Raw genomic sequence first — 17,541 nt, 5'->3', positions numbered from 1 at the left:
CGATAGAGTCACACTTCAACATAATGTGGGTGTGGGTTAAAAAAATGCCCCTGTAACCAATTACCTCAAAACACACCATCATAATAATAATCCTGCTTTATCTACCCAGCTTGGTGCATGCAGAAACTGCAGATGAAAAGGAAGGACAGTGGCTGACTTAGGCAAGTGCTTCTTTGTGCAGTAGTGTCTATCAGTTCCCATCTCTCCAGGCATGTGTATCCAGTGTAATGTGATATGCCTCTCCTTGGCTGTCCTGTTCAATGCTGGCTTTGAGCCATGCTCCCATTCAACTAACCAGATTCTCTGTGTGTAACTGCTGAAAGCTCTGCTGGGTCTTAGTGCCCCCTGCAATGCAATCCGATATCCAATATAACCAGGAATATTGGACTACAGAATTTTATTTAGGCATTAGAGACTCCCTTTCAGAGTTTTTTTTTTTTTTTTTTTGAAGGATAATGTGATAAAAACTGCAATCTATCAATATATCTAGTGGACCATTTCAATTTTCATTTTGGCACTTTGATTTTCATACAATATATTATCTAAATGTATATAAAGGTACTATACCATAGTAAATATACTGTACGCTGTAAATGCCAAACTCAGTATGCATAAATTATACACAAGAGAATCTTCTTTCACATTTGCATCAAGCACAACCCTCAGTGTATTTTATTCAAGTTTTATAAGAAATAGTAAAACAAAATAGATTTAAAAAAATCTTTTGAAATAAAAATCTGACAAGTGTGCTGTGTGTATGTATTCCGTCCTCTGTAATCTGATAACCCTGAATAAAATATGTAAAAATTGCCTCCAGAAACATATTTAATCTCAGTACAAATACAGTTGATCTGTGAAGGCCTCCGTTGTACACGCAGCAAATCTGGCCTTTATGGAAGAGTGGCGAAAAAAGTAACTGTTGAAAACAAATACCATTAGAAGTCTCATTAGCAGTTTGCCACAAGTCATGTAGGGGACACAGCAAACATGTTGAAGAAGGTGCTCTATTCAGGTCAAACACTATGTGTAGCAGTAAACTGACACTGCACATGACCCTGATTACACCTCTATAGAGGAACACGGTAGTGGCAGCATCAAGGTGTGGAGAAGCTTTTTATTAGCGGGCACAGGGAAGCCGGTCAGAGCCAAGGAGAAGATTGATGAATGTAAATACAGGACAATCTTGGAAGAGAACCTGCTTGAAGCTGCAAACAACTTAAGACGGGGACAGAGGTTAACCTTCCAGCAGGAAAACAACCCCAAACATACATCCAGAGCTAATGGAATGGTTTAGATCAAAGCATTTTCATGTGTTAGAATGGCCCAGTCAAAGTCCAGACTTAAATCTAATTGAGAATATGTGACAGCGTTCAAAAATTGCTGTTCACAGATGCTCACTGTCCAATCTAACCGAGATTGAGCTAATTTGCAAATCAGAATGGGCAAAATATTTATGTTTGTACCTGTAATTGTAAAAAAAAAGGGTTTCTACAAAATATTGACACAAGCATTTAAAGAAAAATGCACATCACACTTTTCTGATTTTTAGTTAGAAATAATGTTGAAAATCATGTATCATTTTACTTTTACTGCACAAATATATGCCTCTTTTGTGTTGGTCAATCACATAAAAGCCTAATAAACTAGATTGAAGTTTGTGGTTGTAATGTGACCAAATGTGAAATTAATTCAACGGGGTGTGAATACTTTAAAGAGGCTTACCCTCTCTAAATTGGCCATACTGTTTAATTGCAGTTCTGTTGGACTGTGGACGTGTCGTTTCTACAACATTAATACTTTATGATGTTTCTGATGCTAAGATGTAAAATGCCATCAACTGATCTGTATGAACATCCCATAATTACTATTACAGTACATGTTGGTTCCACAACTTCGCATTTAAACTGCGTTTTAGCCTGTGAGCTCTGCTTGCATACATGCTGCTCACACAGTGGAGTTAACTGAATTGTGCTCAGAGGTCTCACGCTTCATGTTGTAGAGTAAAGGAAGGGCTATAGACCTATTCAAGTGTGAAGCATCTTACACAGTCCAGCTCAGCATCCATCTACTGCTAACAAGACAAGAAAGGGCAAAAACCAGAGCAGCAGCAAAGCTCCCAGAGAGAAAACTGGAGGGGCCAGAGGAGTAGATGGAAGCCACATACCCTCCTCTCATTACAAACTTTGTACATAGTAAATCACAGCATACAGCAACTTTTAGTGGGGGGTGGGGGCTGGGATCGTTTCACAGGGATGTCCTACCACAGTTTTGTGTACATTTACTAAGCAAACCCATGTAAAGAAACTCTGATCCCTCCCTGATTCATCTGCTTGGTCTGTTATGTCCCTAATGCAACATTCTTCCTTTCGTACCTCCATTTGAAACAGTGTCCTTCAGTCTAGTTTAGGGGAATATCACACTGATCATAATGTGCTCTGCTGAGAGGATAATTTAATGCAATGACTTTATCTGCTCTGTTAAAGCAGAAATATGAGAACTACCCCCACGCAACACCACCTGACACTCCTCCCCCCTCCGATTCTTCACGTCCTCGGCCCACTACCCCCACACCACTGCCCTTGTTTGTCTTTCCCTTTCCCCTGGGTTTGCAGTTTCCTGTTGGGTTGGGCAGCCTCATGTGAGCTATATCGACCAGACAGCTGTAAAATAACGGGCCTCGCCCTCCCTCTCTACCCCCCTATTTTCAATCCTTGCTCAGTCCCCTTTTTTCCCTCCATTTTTTTCACTGCTCTCCTGGTTCTCATCACCAGGCTCCAGAATTCAATTAGGTAAAAGTGGATCATTCCTCTCAGCCCTCAGTGTTTTGATCTTCTCTCCAACCGTAGACCTAACAAACATATCAGATGGAATGGATGATGCTGTTGTTTGATGTTTGACATTTTCAAGCAGCACGCACATGCTGATGAGCCACATTGTGTTATTTATAGTGCAGAATGTGACTTTTACTTTGAATAACAGAGTCTGATTGTTGTCAGACTATCCTGGAAAAAATGTAAGGCATAAATGAACCATATTTAATGCATTTTGAGTTCAACTAAGCATTTTCTCATGCTGACAGGCAAACCATTCTGCCTATATCCTTTCACTCAGGAGTACCATAATCTACCCTGCTTTCCTGGTTCCCGCTCAAGGTGGACAGCTGGGGAGATTTACTGGGTGTGTATGAGCACTGGTTTTTGTGCAACTCACTGCTGACAGAGTTTGACCAGATCCTGGTCTGTGGTTCCTGGATGCAGGCCACGGATGTAAAGGTTGGTTTTGCTGAGCTGCTCTGCCCCGCTGATGCTGTTGCTGCTGCCATTGCTGAAGGTGGTTATGTTGCTGTTGCCATTGCTGTTGCTGTTGGGGCTAGGAGGAGCCATCTGATGGTTGGAGGGGGACACATATGTCTGCTGAATAAGAAAAAATAAATAAATAAAATCAGATTTATAATAGTACAATCATACATAAAACAAATGCTTACTTTAACACCATATCACACCCAAACAAGTTATTTATAAAGTACTATAAATTGTACTTTATAAATAACTAGAATAAAGAATACCCATTGAGGCTGACCAAAGTGCAGCTCCATAAAATCAAGCATAAAAAATAGTCCAGAGAATAAAAGGGACACAAACACAGAGAAATATGTAAAGGTTAACGTAGGGGAATCAAAAGCAACTAAAAACAACAAAAACTAGTTAAACAGAGTTAAATAACATCTTTAAACAAGGTTTAAAAGCAGAAAGCTAAGGTGGCTCATTAACATACAACTGCAAATCATTCCAGTTTTGAAGCCAAAACAGCAAAAACCTCCATTACCTCAGAGTTTACCTCCGACAAAACATGGCAAGACTATTACAAGAATTAAAACTATGACTGAAAAATATCAAGAAAACGTGAAATTGCTATATTATTGTTGAAAATTGTGATCACATTTTTCACACGCTTCTCTGTCTTTTGTCCTATAACAAAGTTCCCACCACTCCTTTTGATCTTTAGCATCTTGGTCAATAATCTCTACTGGGGTGTACTAATAAAAAAAACAGAAAAATCATCCTAGAGACCAAAGATAGATATTTACATAAAATTAGTCTGGTGTGTCTAGTCTTCAATCAGCCTAAAAGAGCACACGTCACCTCTCTAATGAACTCCACTGGCCACCCTTAGCTGCCCACTACAAATACAAGTCACTGATGTTTGCCTACAAAGTGCCTAATGGAACGGCCCCCCCATCAACTTGAATGCTCTCCCAAAGGTTTATGTCATAACTTAGTCACTCCGGTCGTCAACGGATGGTTGGCTAGCAGTGCCTACACCACACTCAAGACAATCCAGACTCTTTTCATGTGTTGTTCCATGATGGTGGAATGACCCACCAAGTGCTACCAGAACAGGACCGCCCCTGTCTATCTTCAAGAAACTCTTAAAGACCAAGCTCTTCAGGGAGCATCCCCTACTCTAACACCTACCCTATACTGCCCTGCCCTCCCTACTGCATCTTTTTCTCCACTGCCCTCTATGCCAGCTCTCAAATTCTACACTGTCACTCCTGTCACCTCTGACAGAACCTGACTAGTGGTTTTCCTTCTAAGTAGCTAAGTTGCTATATCCTCATTTCTAATTCACTTTGGATAAAAGTGTCTGCCAAATGCATAAACAGAAACAGAATCATCAAAAGCAACATAGAGACCGACTAGTTTGCAAATTCTCTACAAGGACAAAGACCTCAATTGTTAGGATACATGTACTGTGATCTACTGAAGTTAAAATTGAAGCGTTTGGCTGTAGAGGCCATTGCTACATTTGGAGGTCTAAGAGAACAGTGTGCAATCCTGAGAACACCATACTAATTGTGAAGTACAGGGGTGGCAGCATTATCTCGTGGGGATGTTTTGGAGCTGGAGGGACTGGTGCACTTCACTAAATAGATGGCATCAAGAGGAAAGAAAATTATCAGGAAATATTGAATAAAAACTTTAGGACATCAACCAGGAGGTTAACGCTTGGCCACAACTGGGTCTTGCAAATGGACAATGGCCCTAAGCATGCCACCCAATTAGTTACAGATTTAGGAGAATACAGTCAATGTTTTTGTCATAAATGAGATCTTGGTGTGTGACCAAATACAGACAGGCAGAAAGAAAGCAGTGTGGTAAGTGCAATAAGATTGAAATTACAAAAACAATAACACACAGCTTGGCATTAGATGGCAGGAGCAGGGATGGACATGAACAGGGTTGGCAAAAATAACAGTCGTGGACAGGCTGGGCATGAAAAACAGCCATGGACAGACTTGGCATGGACAAAAGTATAAACCAGCAGCGAGTAAACAGAACAGAGTATATATAGTGCCACATGCAGGTGAGACAGGGAGACAGATTGACATGAAGCAGGTGGACCAAATGAAACTGATTACTATAGCAGAGAGTGAAATAAAAACATGACTGGACCTAAAACAAAAATACAAGGACACAATCTAATATAAGGAAATGTCACAGACAAAACAGAAACACAAATACACCATGAACAAAATACAAGAACTAAAGCACCACCTGGAAAACATAAACAATATTCAGAAGCAAGGGCCAAAACAAACTCAACAAACTGCATGTTTCTTGTTCCCCATTTTTTGTCTGATTGCCCCCATAAAATCCACCAGTTTTAAAATGTTTCTGTTCATTTTCACTGTTCTTTTTTTATTTAGCAAGCAAAATCCAACTCCATACATCCATTCATTGTCTTACGCTTATCTGAGATCGGGTCGTGGGGCAACAAGTCCAGGAGGGAACCCTAGACATCCCTCTCCCCAGCGTCATCCTTCAGCTCATTTTGAGGGATCCCAAGGCATTCCCTGGCCATACGGGATTTATAGTACCTCTAGCGAGTTCATGGTTCTCCCCGGGGTCTCCTCCCAGAAACTCTCCCCGGAAAGGTTGCTTCATCTCAGTATGATCTCTTTAGTCAGTTTACAGCAAAGGACTACAAAGGTTAAATAAACATAATATCAATCAAAAAGAGCTATTAAAGAGTTGCATCGCTCTTAACTATGAAAAAAAGCTGGATTTTTATGCTTAAGGATGGCATCCATTTTCACAAGTACCAAGAATCAAACCTTGTGGTACGCCTCATGGGAGTTCAGTAGAGCTGGATCATTTATCATTTAACATGAAAACTTCTAGGAGGTAAGACCAAAACTATTAGAGAGCTAAAACTATGATGTCCTAGTCAAATCAAAGAAATGAGAATTTAAAGCAGTTAAATAAAATGCCATGAGTTCTATATATTCACTATAGCTCATTGCAGAAAACATATCATAAAAACTCTCAACAGAGCAGGCCTGATGTATAAAACATACTGATTACCTAACTCGATGTGAAACTGATCTATCAGTAGGGCCCATTGGATCAGAGCTCGGGTATTTATAGAAATTACAGCTCAATCTGACTAAGTTATGTGAAACCCCAGGTGAGATGGGATAGACAATAAAAACACAAACCAGAGAAAAATATGTTTTATGAGTGAAAGACAGATGGAGCCTCATAAAAACACGAAGGCACAGTACACATTTATTGACAACTTTATTGAACTACAGAAATCTTTTGCAAGTTATTTGGTATCCCCAGCATGTCCTTTTTACCAAGAAATAAAGGAATAGTAGTCATATGAGTCAATATTCATCATTTTGCACAAAAATAAAAAGGGGCTGAAATTTATAAGGCAATTGAGTCTCTTTCTGTGCCTTAAAGGGCTTAAACAATACATCTAATTTAATAATAAAATAATCACAAAATGAGAAATTATCAGAAAAAAACAGCCTTTTATTACAAAACAATTTTTACTGTCTGTTTAGATTAATTGCATATCTCTAATGGTATGGCTTTGCTTGAAAGGATCGCAACTCAGTTCATGGGCAAAAACAACCTTTTTCTACTAACAGACTTAAAGTCCTCATTGGCTGGCCACTGTTTCTGCATCTCTGACACATTTGGTACAGTGATTATTAATAAAAACACAAAACCCTCTGTGGCTCTACATTATATTCTATATAACTATGTATGTATTGATATCAAGGATATATTTATTGATGACACTTCTTCTGACCTACATTTGTAAAGTCCACAACTTTAAAACATTGATAGAAAAAAATAACAAAATAATAATATTGGAGCTAATATAAATGTTTTTTTTTTTTATTATTTATTAGAAATGTGAAATAATATCATAGCAACAGAACAGATCAAATTCAGCTTAACCATTTTGTGCTGCAAATATGTCTAAATGACCTGCATGCCCCAATGAAATGTATGTTTGCATTAACACACTAAAGCTAATCGGATTTTTTTATGCTTTGGCTGCTCCATATCTCACTAACCAATAAAATGTGTGCATTTGCATTTAAATGTAAGGGAGATTATGCAGGGGCTAAACTTGGAAGAATGCTTTTCACATGTTGTGTTTGCAACTCTGTTGGTGAAGAACAAAAACGACCTTAAAGCACAGGTGAAAAATCTTAAATCCTTCACAAATACTTAAAGAAACATAACATAATCTAATTGCTTTTTTAAAAACATAAAAATAGCAAAAATTCCTACTAGAGCTAACACAGTGTAATATATAAATTATTATAGTAATAACAGCATCATCAAAAATATTCTATTGTCATTTTGATTTTGACCAAAGGACTTTAGCAAAAATATATAAAAACAGATATTTATAAAGTAACAGCTGGTTAATAAGTAATGCTTTCTACCGGGGTTGTTCCTCCAATCGGTTGCCTAACAGATGTGCTACTCGTAGCCCCCCAACTGTAGATATAAAACACTGTTACCTTATTAAGAGTGATGGGGGTGATGTTTTATTTCCAGATGATGACCATCTATGCATTTTGTGACTGGAAATATTTCCACAGCCTAATTTGTTTGTCTTGTAATCAATGAAAAGGTGTTCTTTTGAGCCAGTTGACCGGTAGCATGCAGCAACAAATGGGATGGAGCAGAACTGCTCTACTGGATGCTTCATCCAGCTGCAGAAGTTCCAGCTCTTACTCTGGCTTTAAACCACATGAACAACTTGACTGGAACCTTTAATTTCCCTTTGGAATTAATAAAGTATTTTTGAATTTGAATAAAATGAATTTGAAAAGTTTGAAACCCAAGTTTTTAAAACCATGCTAAATCATCTTACTAGTAACTGGCTTTATCTATGCTGACCAAAGTACATGTGCATCCAGGTATAATGTCCGCAGTAATCAACTCTGGTAATATGAAGGTGGTGCCATGTTGTGGTTGGTGATACCCCAAAATCTGGTTCTGATCCATTTCAAGGCTTCAGGGGCTGGGATAAACAACTCTGCAAAAACTATTAGTTTAATTATTGAGTTACAGGGGTTGGACAATGAAACTGAAACACCTGTCATTTTACTGTGGAGGTTTCAAGGCTAAATTGGACCAGCCTGGTAGCCAGTCTTCATTGATTGCACATTGCACCAATAAGAGCAGAGTGTGAAGGTTAAATTAGCAGGGTAAGAGCACAGTTTTGCTCAAAATATTGAAATGCACACAACATTATGGGTGACATACCAGAGGTCAAAAGAGGACAAATTGTTGGTGCACGTCTTGCTGGTGCATCTGTGACCAAGACAGCAAGTCTTTGTGATGTATCAAGAGCCACGGTATCCAGGGTAATGTCAGCATACCACCAAGAAGGACGAACCACATCCAACAGGATTAACTGTGGACGCAAGAGGAAGCTGTCTGAAAGGGATGTTCGGGTGCTAACCCGGATTGTATCCAAAAAACATAAAACCACGGCAGAATTAAATGTGCACCTCAACTCTCCTGTTTCCACCAGAACTGTCCGTCGGGAGCTCCACAGGGTCAATATACACGGCCGGGCTGCTATAGCCAACCCTTTGGTCACTCATGCCAATGCCAAACGTCGGTTTCAATGGTGCAAGGAGCGCACATCTTGGGCTGTGGACAATGTGAAACACGTATTGTTCCACCTTTACTGTTTTCCCCACATCCGGGAGAGTTACGGTGTGGAGAAGCCCCAAAGAAGCGTACCACCCAGACTGTTGCATGCCCAGAGTGAAGCATGGGGGTGGATCAGTGATGGTTTGGGCTGCCATATCATGGCATTCCCTTGGCCCAATACTTGTGCTAGATGGGCGCATCACTGCCAAGGACTACCGAACCATTCTTGAGGACCATGTGCATCCAATGGTTCAAACATTGTATCCTGAAGGCGGTGCCGTGTATCAGGATGACAATGCACCAATACACACAGCAAGACTGGTGAAAGATTGGTTTGATGAACATGAAAGGGAAGTTGAACATCTCCCATGGCCTGCACAGTCACCAGATCTAAATATTATTGAGCCACTTTGGGGTGTTTTGAAGGAGCGAGTCAGGAAACGTTTTCCTCTACCTGTATCACATAGTGACCTGGCCACTATCCTGCAAGAAGAATGGCTTAAAATCCCTCTGACCACTGTACAGGACTTGTATATGTCATTCCCAAGACGAATTGACGCTGTATTGGCCGCAAAAGGAGGCCCTACACCTGTTATAATTTGGGGTTGTTAGGTTTTTGGGTTTTTGTTGGTCTTATTCACAGTTCAAGTTTTGAATCATGTTTCTGTTTATTTTCCTGGTCATGCTTTAGTTTTGTCGTCTTGTTCATGTTTTGTCAAGTTTGGTTTTCGGATCTGGTTATGCTTTTGCTTCATGTTTTTCTAGTTTCTGTTAGTTTGTGTTCAAGAGTCTCTGTTTTGCTCCAGCCACGTTTTGTTCTGTTAATGCGGATCACCTGCACCTATTAATCTGTCTTCTTGTTTCACCTGGTCACACTCCATACATACACACCTGTTCTGTCATTCATGGCGGAAACATTTCTCAAACCAAGTCTTGTTTTTTGATCATGCCATGCCTGTCTCGCCTGCCCGTTTGTTGTTTTGTTCCTGCCTCCTGCTGTGAGTGAGTTTTTGTTATTAAACCTTTTTCACTTACCATCACGCTGCCTGCTCGTCTGCATTCTAGGGTCCTATATCTCGCAAGCCATAACAACACCATACTAATAAATTATTGTGGTCTAAAACCAGCTGTTTCAGTTTCATTGTCCAACCCCTGTAAGTTCACAACTAGGTTCATCAGCAATGTGACAAAAAGAGGAGCAAGCAGAGCTTAATTCAAGCAGTTTTTGTGATCAGTTCAGTGTGAGTAAACCTAGTTTCTAACCAAAACTAGTAAAGATTTATTGAAAGTTGCAGAACAAAGTTTTTTTGTTTTTCAAACTGAAGATCCAAATGGTTTGAAAGCCAAAAAGGACAACTTAGAAGCAATGCTTACCTTCCAGTAGACTATTTCAATAAATAAAATCATAATATTCAATGCCTCATCTTTTTAAAACTGATGTTTAGTTTTAAGAACTTTTATCCTCTCTCTTTTTTTCTTCACTCAAGACAATCACGTTGACTCACAGCCTTCCTTTATCTTCACCTGCTTCTTTAATATTCCTCCCTTATGAAAGCGGCAACAGTGTGCTGTTTGTTTTTTTTACAGTCACAGTAGCTTCCTCTGTCCTCCCTTGCCTTCTCCTCCAGGAATAAAAAAACATCAGGAGGGATGCACCTGCAACAGCTTGGAGAGAGAAGATATGACGGGGGAGACCAAATAGTCCGGCACCGAGGCCTGGCTGGTGAGGCCTGTCTAATTGGGATCTGAACTTGTTAAGGGAAAGTGCTAATCCCTCTCATGTGCATTCAAGTCAGAAGGTAATGTCTCATTAAAACCGCTCTGCTAAACCTCATCTGATAAAACGATGGCAGAGAGTCAGACATGCATCTAACCCCCTCCAACTGCTCCAGCTCGAGGTGTTTTGCCAGCCATGTAAGGTAATTTACAATGTAATGGTGCAATCCTGAACGAATATACATATAGAAGAGCACAAGAGTATCTAAGAAGGGAAGGGATATTTTGAAAAAAAACCTTAAAATACATTTTACAACTCTCACCTAATCTGTGCTAAAAACCTGACCACTTACCCAGCACATTTCTCTTCATTTTTACATATTTGTGTTGGGCATGTTACCGTTACTGTTATCAACGTTTACTGAGGTTTTTACAAACTTAGGTGTCAAAACGGCTAATTTTTTACAGTTTAAAGTCCTTGAGAAAGTGAGTCATCACTGCATCAAGTGGTGGAGTGACTGGAGTTTCCTCCAGCTGCATGGAGTGTAGACTAATACCGCACTGTCCTACCCCCACCCGTTACTGCACACTGCCGTTTCCATTATATTGTCTGCATGCTGTCATATTGAAAAACATGTGTTATGCATGTCTACAGTGACAAAATGATGGGGATTTGGTGGAACATCAAGTTCTGTCATGTTTTTAAAGGGTTTTTATCACCTTTGATTGCTCCTGTTTGAACAGTTAACGTGTGCTGTGGAATTCACAGCTTTCTGCTGCATCGGGACCAGGTACATTACTTTTGCCGTGATGCTATTGTGTTTTATTTTTCTTTCATATTTAAGGATCAACTGACCATCTGGGTAGGAAATTTTATTGCTTTATGAGTGCCCTATAGTTGTCAGATAATTAGGTCAAATTATTATATTTAATTTTCTGTTTCATGAATTGAGCATGCTGAAGTGAGCGAACGTTTGTCAGTCCAGACAGAAAAGCTGAGCGTGAGTAATTGCGGTGATATTTGAGTCTCTTCAGTTCTGTAGCAATGTAACACAAAATGGTTAAAATATATGGAGTGTGTGAGTTGTGACGTATTGACATATTATTTTCTCATTTGGTGATCTAATTATGAATGCTACAGTGTTAAATGTCTCACATAGCGTTGTGTCTTCTTATGCCATTAAAACAAAAGGCAGATATGCACCAGAGCGCCACCTGTCAATCTTCTTGAGGTAACACTGTTTTAAGCTCGCAGCTTGCAAAGCTGCGAGCTGGTTGACGAGCTGTTTTACATAAAAGCCATTAGATCATGGTATAATTTTGTGTGTGAGTTAATACAGTGATACTGTAAAAGTGTGGAATTTTTACTCACACTTATCCTACTAACAGAATCTCAAACCAAATCTATTCACACTGTATAGGCAGAGTGTTTTTTCACAGCATTCTTTACAGTCCTGGGCCAGAAGATTTATCCGCTTTAGGTGGACAAAAGGTTATACAAGTGGATGCATCTAAAAGGTTTGTTCAATCAAACAACATTTCTTACAGCAGGACAGATCTATGATAATCAGAGCCACAATTGGGACCTTTATTTTCTACAATATGTAAAAACGAATTATTCTTATTCCTACATCTGGAAACATACCATCCCGACAGCAACTGTACTCCAAGATTTACTAGTCATAGCTGCAAAGCAATTAACTTTTATATATATATATATATATCGATAGATAGAGATGTGACATAAGTGGCTGTCAGCATGGTGCAGAGACTCAGTGTGCTTCAGCCAGCAGCTGAAAACTGATGAGATGATTACAGCTGGAGGAAGCGGAGGTGATGCCTGCAGGGACTGCAGGTGACTCAAGGACTTTTTCAGTCGAACAGAACAATAAGGGCAAAGGGAGCAGGATGTGGGAACTTTCTAGTTAATTGCAAAGACCTACTGTCTCACTTTTCAACGCCACGTCTCCCTGGCAGCCCAAACTTGCTTTAGTCTGTACAGTGTCAGTCAGAAGTTTCAGAATTAGAATCAACTATATTGCCACGTTTGTGCACACAAATACGGAAATTGACTCCGGTACACTTTGCTCTCAGTGAAGATTTTGAAGTTTACATACATAAAGACATGTACTAATTTTCCCACAACTATTCTACTAGAATTTAGACTTCTACTTATTGCTAAAAATCTAAATTATAATACATTTAATCATCACTTATCATACATTGGCACTTCAATGATTAATAAATATGCCTAAGGACTGTATTGAGTGTTATATTAGGAATAAAAACAGGTTGCATTGGTTCATGCAGAGATATTACTGAAACATTAGGGCCTACCTGATTGATCAAATGCACAGTGGAAAAGATCATAGTATAACAGGTGCAATCTCTTTACATTAAATCTCAAATAGGTAAAGTAAATCAGTGCAAGGAGGGAAGAGCCAGACTTGCAAAGTAATGACAATCTTCAATGTTCTGCAGCTCAAATGTGCTCCTCTACTAAACCCTTAATCTATTCTCTCCCTCTTAACCATTTAAAACTACTTTTAGCAGAAATCCATGTGTGTGTGAAACAGGCGGGAGGAAGAAGAAAAAAGCTTGAGGTTAATGGGAAGCAGAGTAAAAAGGGGAGTATTTCTTAATCCCTCTCTTCTCTCCACCCTTTTCTCAAAAATAAACGACACAGAACAGGGGTTACCACTTGACACTGGATTTACAAGTCTCTCTCTGTGTGTGACTTTAGCTCTGAGGGGGAAAAAAAGCGTGCAGGTCTAACTTCAGGGAAGAAGGGTTTTAAAGGTTGTAGAGCCCCTGTGGAAGCGAACACATTGTCTGAATCCAGGATTCCAGGAATTCCAGGTCATTAATCTGAGCAATCTAAATTCCTTCCAGCTGTGAGCAAGTGATGGGAATTACACAGGCACGGCGGGAAGCATTTGATTTCAGCTGTTTCGGATGTTTTCCAAGAACTTACTCATAATCTTGCACTTCCGTTAATGATCATTTATATCATTTGGAAAGAGCACAATAAAAATAAATTTTGAGCTGTATTAAATATCCGCCATTAGAATTGCTTACATTTTATTCAAGCACATGTTCTATTGATGCAATGTTCAATATTGGCCACATTCAAACAAAACAACTAAACATTTTGATTAGAAATAAACTGAAGATGTTGGTTCAAGTCAAACATTATTCTTATTCATCGTGTGTGGTTTCCAGCAGAAAGGCAGATGTGTTTGCATGGATTATATTATGTATGAATATATCAGCTTAGTAAAAATAGTCAACGTTAGAATCTGTCATCAGACTTTCTGCACTGGTTCAAAAATTTTTTGTTTATATCCAGCTCTAGTTTATTTAGTCACAACGCTACTTACACTACTTGCCGGCATGCTAGCAAGTTTGACAGCTAAGAAGCTGAGCTTCTAAACCCTGAGGCAGCCGTTGTCAATAAAGAGCGCATCTTAGATGTGGTTTTCGGGTTAAACATTTACAAGACATGTTAAAATAGATTTTAAAAGTTTATTACTACTTCAGTAACATGTTAGGCCTAAATCTCTCTTTTTGTTTCCTTTTAACTTGCTGGATAAACCAGATGATTTCGTAAAAGAAACAGTGAAGATGCTTGTTAGTCATAATTCCGTTAGCAAGAAAGACACAGAAGAGGAGACTGTTGTGATAAAGAGGATCCTCTGCATCCATAAAACTTGGCTGTGCGCACCAATGACTGCATTGGTGCAGCTGTATCATTAATCAGGTGTAGGCTTTTTGGTATTGAGTTATCTGAGCTTGCAGTGGTGGTTTTAAACATGGACATTCATTATGTCTCGCTGTCCAGAACAACCTTCTGTCCAAAAACAAAACAAAAAAAACCCAAAATGTTCTCTCTGTTGTGACCACAATGAGTTGTCTGTTGTTTATTCCCATGTTCAGTCAGTGGAGATTTTCTGTCCCCCTGTAGTTTGGACACTGAATTTTTCTACACTGAAAATAAATTTTAAAAAAACAATTGAAGATTTTTTTTTGTTATTAAATGTCAGTCAGTCAGTCAGTCATTTTCTACCGCTTATTCCATAGTGGGTCGCGGGGGAGCTGGTGCCTATCTCCAGCAGTCTATGGGCAAGAGGCAGGGTACACCCTGGACAGGTCGCCAGTCCATCGCAGGGCAACAGATAAACAACCACACACACACTCATTCATACACCTAAGGGCAATTTAGAGTGACCAATTAACCTAACAGGCATGTCTTTGGACTGTGGGAGGAAGCCGGAGTACCCGGTGAGAACCCACACTTGCACGGGGAGAACATGCAAACTCCATGCAGAAAGACCCCTGGTCGGGAATCAAACCCAGGACCTTCTTGCTGCAAGGCAACAGTGCTACCAACTGCGCCACCGTGCAGCCTTATTAAATGTTTGTAAATAAAAATAAAAATAAATTAAACTACAATATTAACTACAAAAAATTTAATTACAAATTCTTTAAAGCACAGGATTTAGGCAAGAACTACCAAATATTCTAGGTTTTCAATGTTGGGAAAGATGAATCTGGACTGAGAAATTAGAAATTTATCCCATTTTCATGTTCTTCATGAATTTTGATTGTGCAGAAGTCTTGTACTTCCTTTTGATTAACAGCACACCCTCATCAAATTTACTGCCCTCTGGTTACCATTCAAAGCAAAAATGTGCATGCAGACAGAATATCATGCATAGAAACATAAAAAATACTAATGAAAAAAAAATCAAGTCTGTTGCTAAACTTTGACATATCAAGACTCTAATCTGCAACAAAGTCTAATCCCTATTTTATAGAAAATGAATAACGTGTTGCCTTCTATTTCTAACAAACAATAATTTAAATAATTAGACTGTAATTTAAAGGGATAAAGTCATGAAAATGATTTAACAGTTGCTTATCTGTCAGCAAATGTGAAGTTGTTTAAATGATGTATATACACACAAATCAAGTTTAAAAAGAGACGTTCAAATTCAAAGAGCCTAAGGGATCAATAAACAATCGATTCACAAACATTGTCTGCAGTAATTTTGTCAGTATAGAACGGAAAAGTTAGAGCCTGACAAATTCATTTTAGTAATCAACTTATTTGAGTAAAAAATATCTTAACAAATAGTCAAATAATAAATTAAGATTGCTTAGTGAGTACGTTTCAAAACTTGTATATAATTTAGATCATTTGCCTTACAGCTTTTAAACTCAAACAAGTTCTACTCAGTAACATTGAGTATAATCTAGTCAAATAAAATGAAAATTCACCAATTTTACTGCTTTAGCTCCAACAGTAAGTTTCATGAGCGAGCATTTCTAAATGTAATCTTTAATAAGCTTCCGCAATGAGTACTCAAAACGTTTTAAACCGCTTGCTATGTTGCAAATAATCCTATAGGCTAAATCGCTTCCTTATCATAGGCTTTCTATGTCAAATATATGGTGTCCACGTTAGAAGCGCTGAGAATAGATAATTTAGCCGTCATTAATTATTTATCTCACAGAGCAAGCCAATCAATATTACAGCTACATACTGTTCCAGTTTAGAGTCACGGTACTCTCCAGCTGATCTGTACATTCGGTGCGGCGATCTAAAACAGACTCTTAGCGCGATATGCAAACCCTCTCAGTTTTAATTTCTGAAGGGGTGGGGCATCATGGAGCGCGTAAAAGAGGAAAAAAAACAAAAACTTTACAAACTTGTGTTAAAATTCAATTAAAAACAAAACGACACCAAGCGCGTTTTTAGTTCAATTCACAGAGTCGAAAATAAAACGCTCTTTTGCGCTTATTCTTAGCATTAGGCGCACCAGGGTGGAAATTTATAAACTGTTCTCTGCGTAGGCTGGAAATAGGAAGAGAGTCGCGACCGTGTCGGAGCAAACGAAACCAAACTGCTCAGGTAATCCACAGGGAACAATGTAACAGACTCTTTATTACAGTGTAGCAAAACGCACGGGGAGAGCCAAATACGAGCGTTGCAACAGCCGGTAGGAGAGTTTTAACGTGATCCAATTTCAAGGACACTGCAGCTTAAAACAGCCGAGCAGATTTTAAGTGGAGAGCCAGAGCTCGAACAGCGCCGCATCGAAGGCAGCTTTACTTCAGGACAGAAGAGATAGAAGTGGTCTAAGGGCTGCTTCTTTACCTTCTTGTAGCTTTTGCCGGTGTAGCCGCCGTACGGGCTGATTCCTGTCCTTGGCGGCACCGAGAGCAGCATATTTACGCGGCGCTGTGTCCGGAGGAGCGGAGAGTCAGCTGACGTCAGTCAGGGAAATTCAGCCAGAACAGCGGCGGTGATTGGAGTCGCCCTCTGCACAGCACACACACAGCCTATATGTTTATGTGTTAAAGCTGCTGGCGAGGCGATTCTCTCGCTGTAAGTTCATCTAAACAAGTAGTAGTTTTTTTTTTTTTACACATATCCTGATCAGTTTTCCTGCTTGTTTTTCTATTTCATTTTCAATTGTTTTATAAAGATAAAATCTACTCCCCCTAAAATCAAGCTGATACACGCATGCCTCTGATGACATCACACAAGGCAATTCACCCGAGTTCCTTTGAGTAATTTTGTATTTTGTTTGTGTCTCTTTTATTAGCATGTTTCAAATCAAACTCTCCATTAAAAGTTGTTTGCTTGTATTCAGCTAAACACTTAAGCTGTTTGAGAGAACACAGCAGGGTTTTCAGGAAAATGTAGCATGTATGAAACCCATGCTACATGCTACAGTAAAAAGACCAGCACAGACTGAAAATGATGTCTCTCCTACTAAAGAATTCAGAAAACACAAAGGCTGGCTAATTGCTGTTGGGCAACCTACTACAATACATG

General features: G+C 39.2%; 1 protein-coding gene across 3 annotated transcripts in view; it reads right to left on the bottom strand.

The window, feature by feature from the left end:
* rbms2b (RNA binding motif, single stranded interacting protein 2b) overlaps positions 1-17,129 on the bottom strand; it is a 31,373-nt gene extending 14,244 nt beyond the window's left edge. Inside the window, exons 1-2 of one of the 3 annotated variants that reach the window (XM_047367955.1) lie at positions 16,858-17,129; positions 3,211-3,410 (exon numbers count right to left, since the gene is read on the bottom strand). In XM_047367955.1, coding sequence (XP_047223911.1) covers positions 3,211-3,410; positions 16,858-16,929 — 272 coding nt within the window. In that variant the 5' untranslated portion in view covers positions 16,930-17,129. Of the gene's footprint in view, positions 1-3,210; positions 3,414-16,857 lie in introns of all 3 variants that reach the window. The other 2 variants (XM_047368026.1, XM_047367876.1) reach the window with 2 other exon arrangements.
* Positions 17,130-17,541: the final 412 nt, after the last annotated feature.

This window comes from Girardinichthys multiradiatus, chromosome 1 (genome assembly GCF_021462225.1).
Source record: "Girardinichthys multiradiatus isolate DD_20200921_A chromosome 1, DD_fGirMul_XY1, whole genome shotgun sequence".
NCBI classification, from domain to species: Eukaryota; Metazoa; Chordata; class Actinopteri; order Cyprinodontiformes; family Goodeidae; genus Girardinichthys; species Girardinichthys multiradiatus.
Note: the sequence above shows the minus strand (reverse complement) of the source record. Positions and strands in the feature narration are given on the sequence as shown.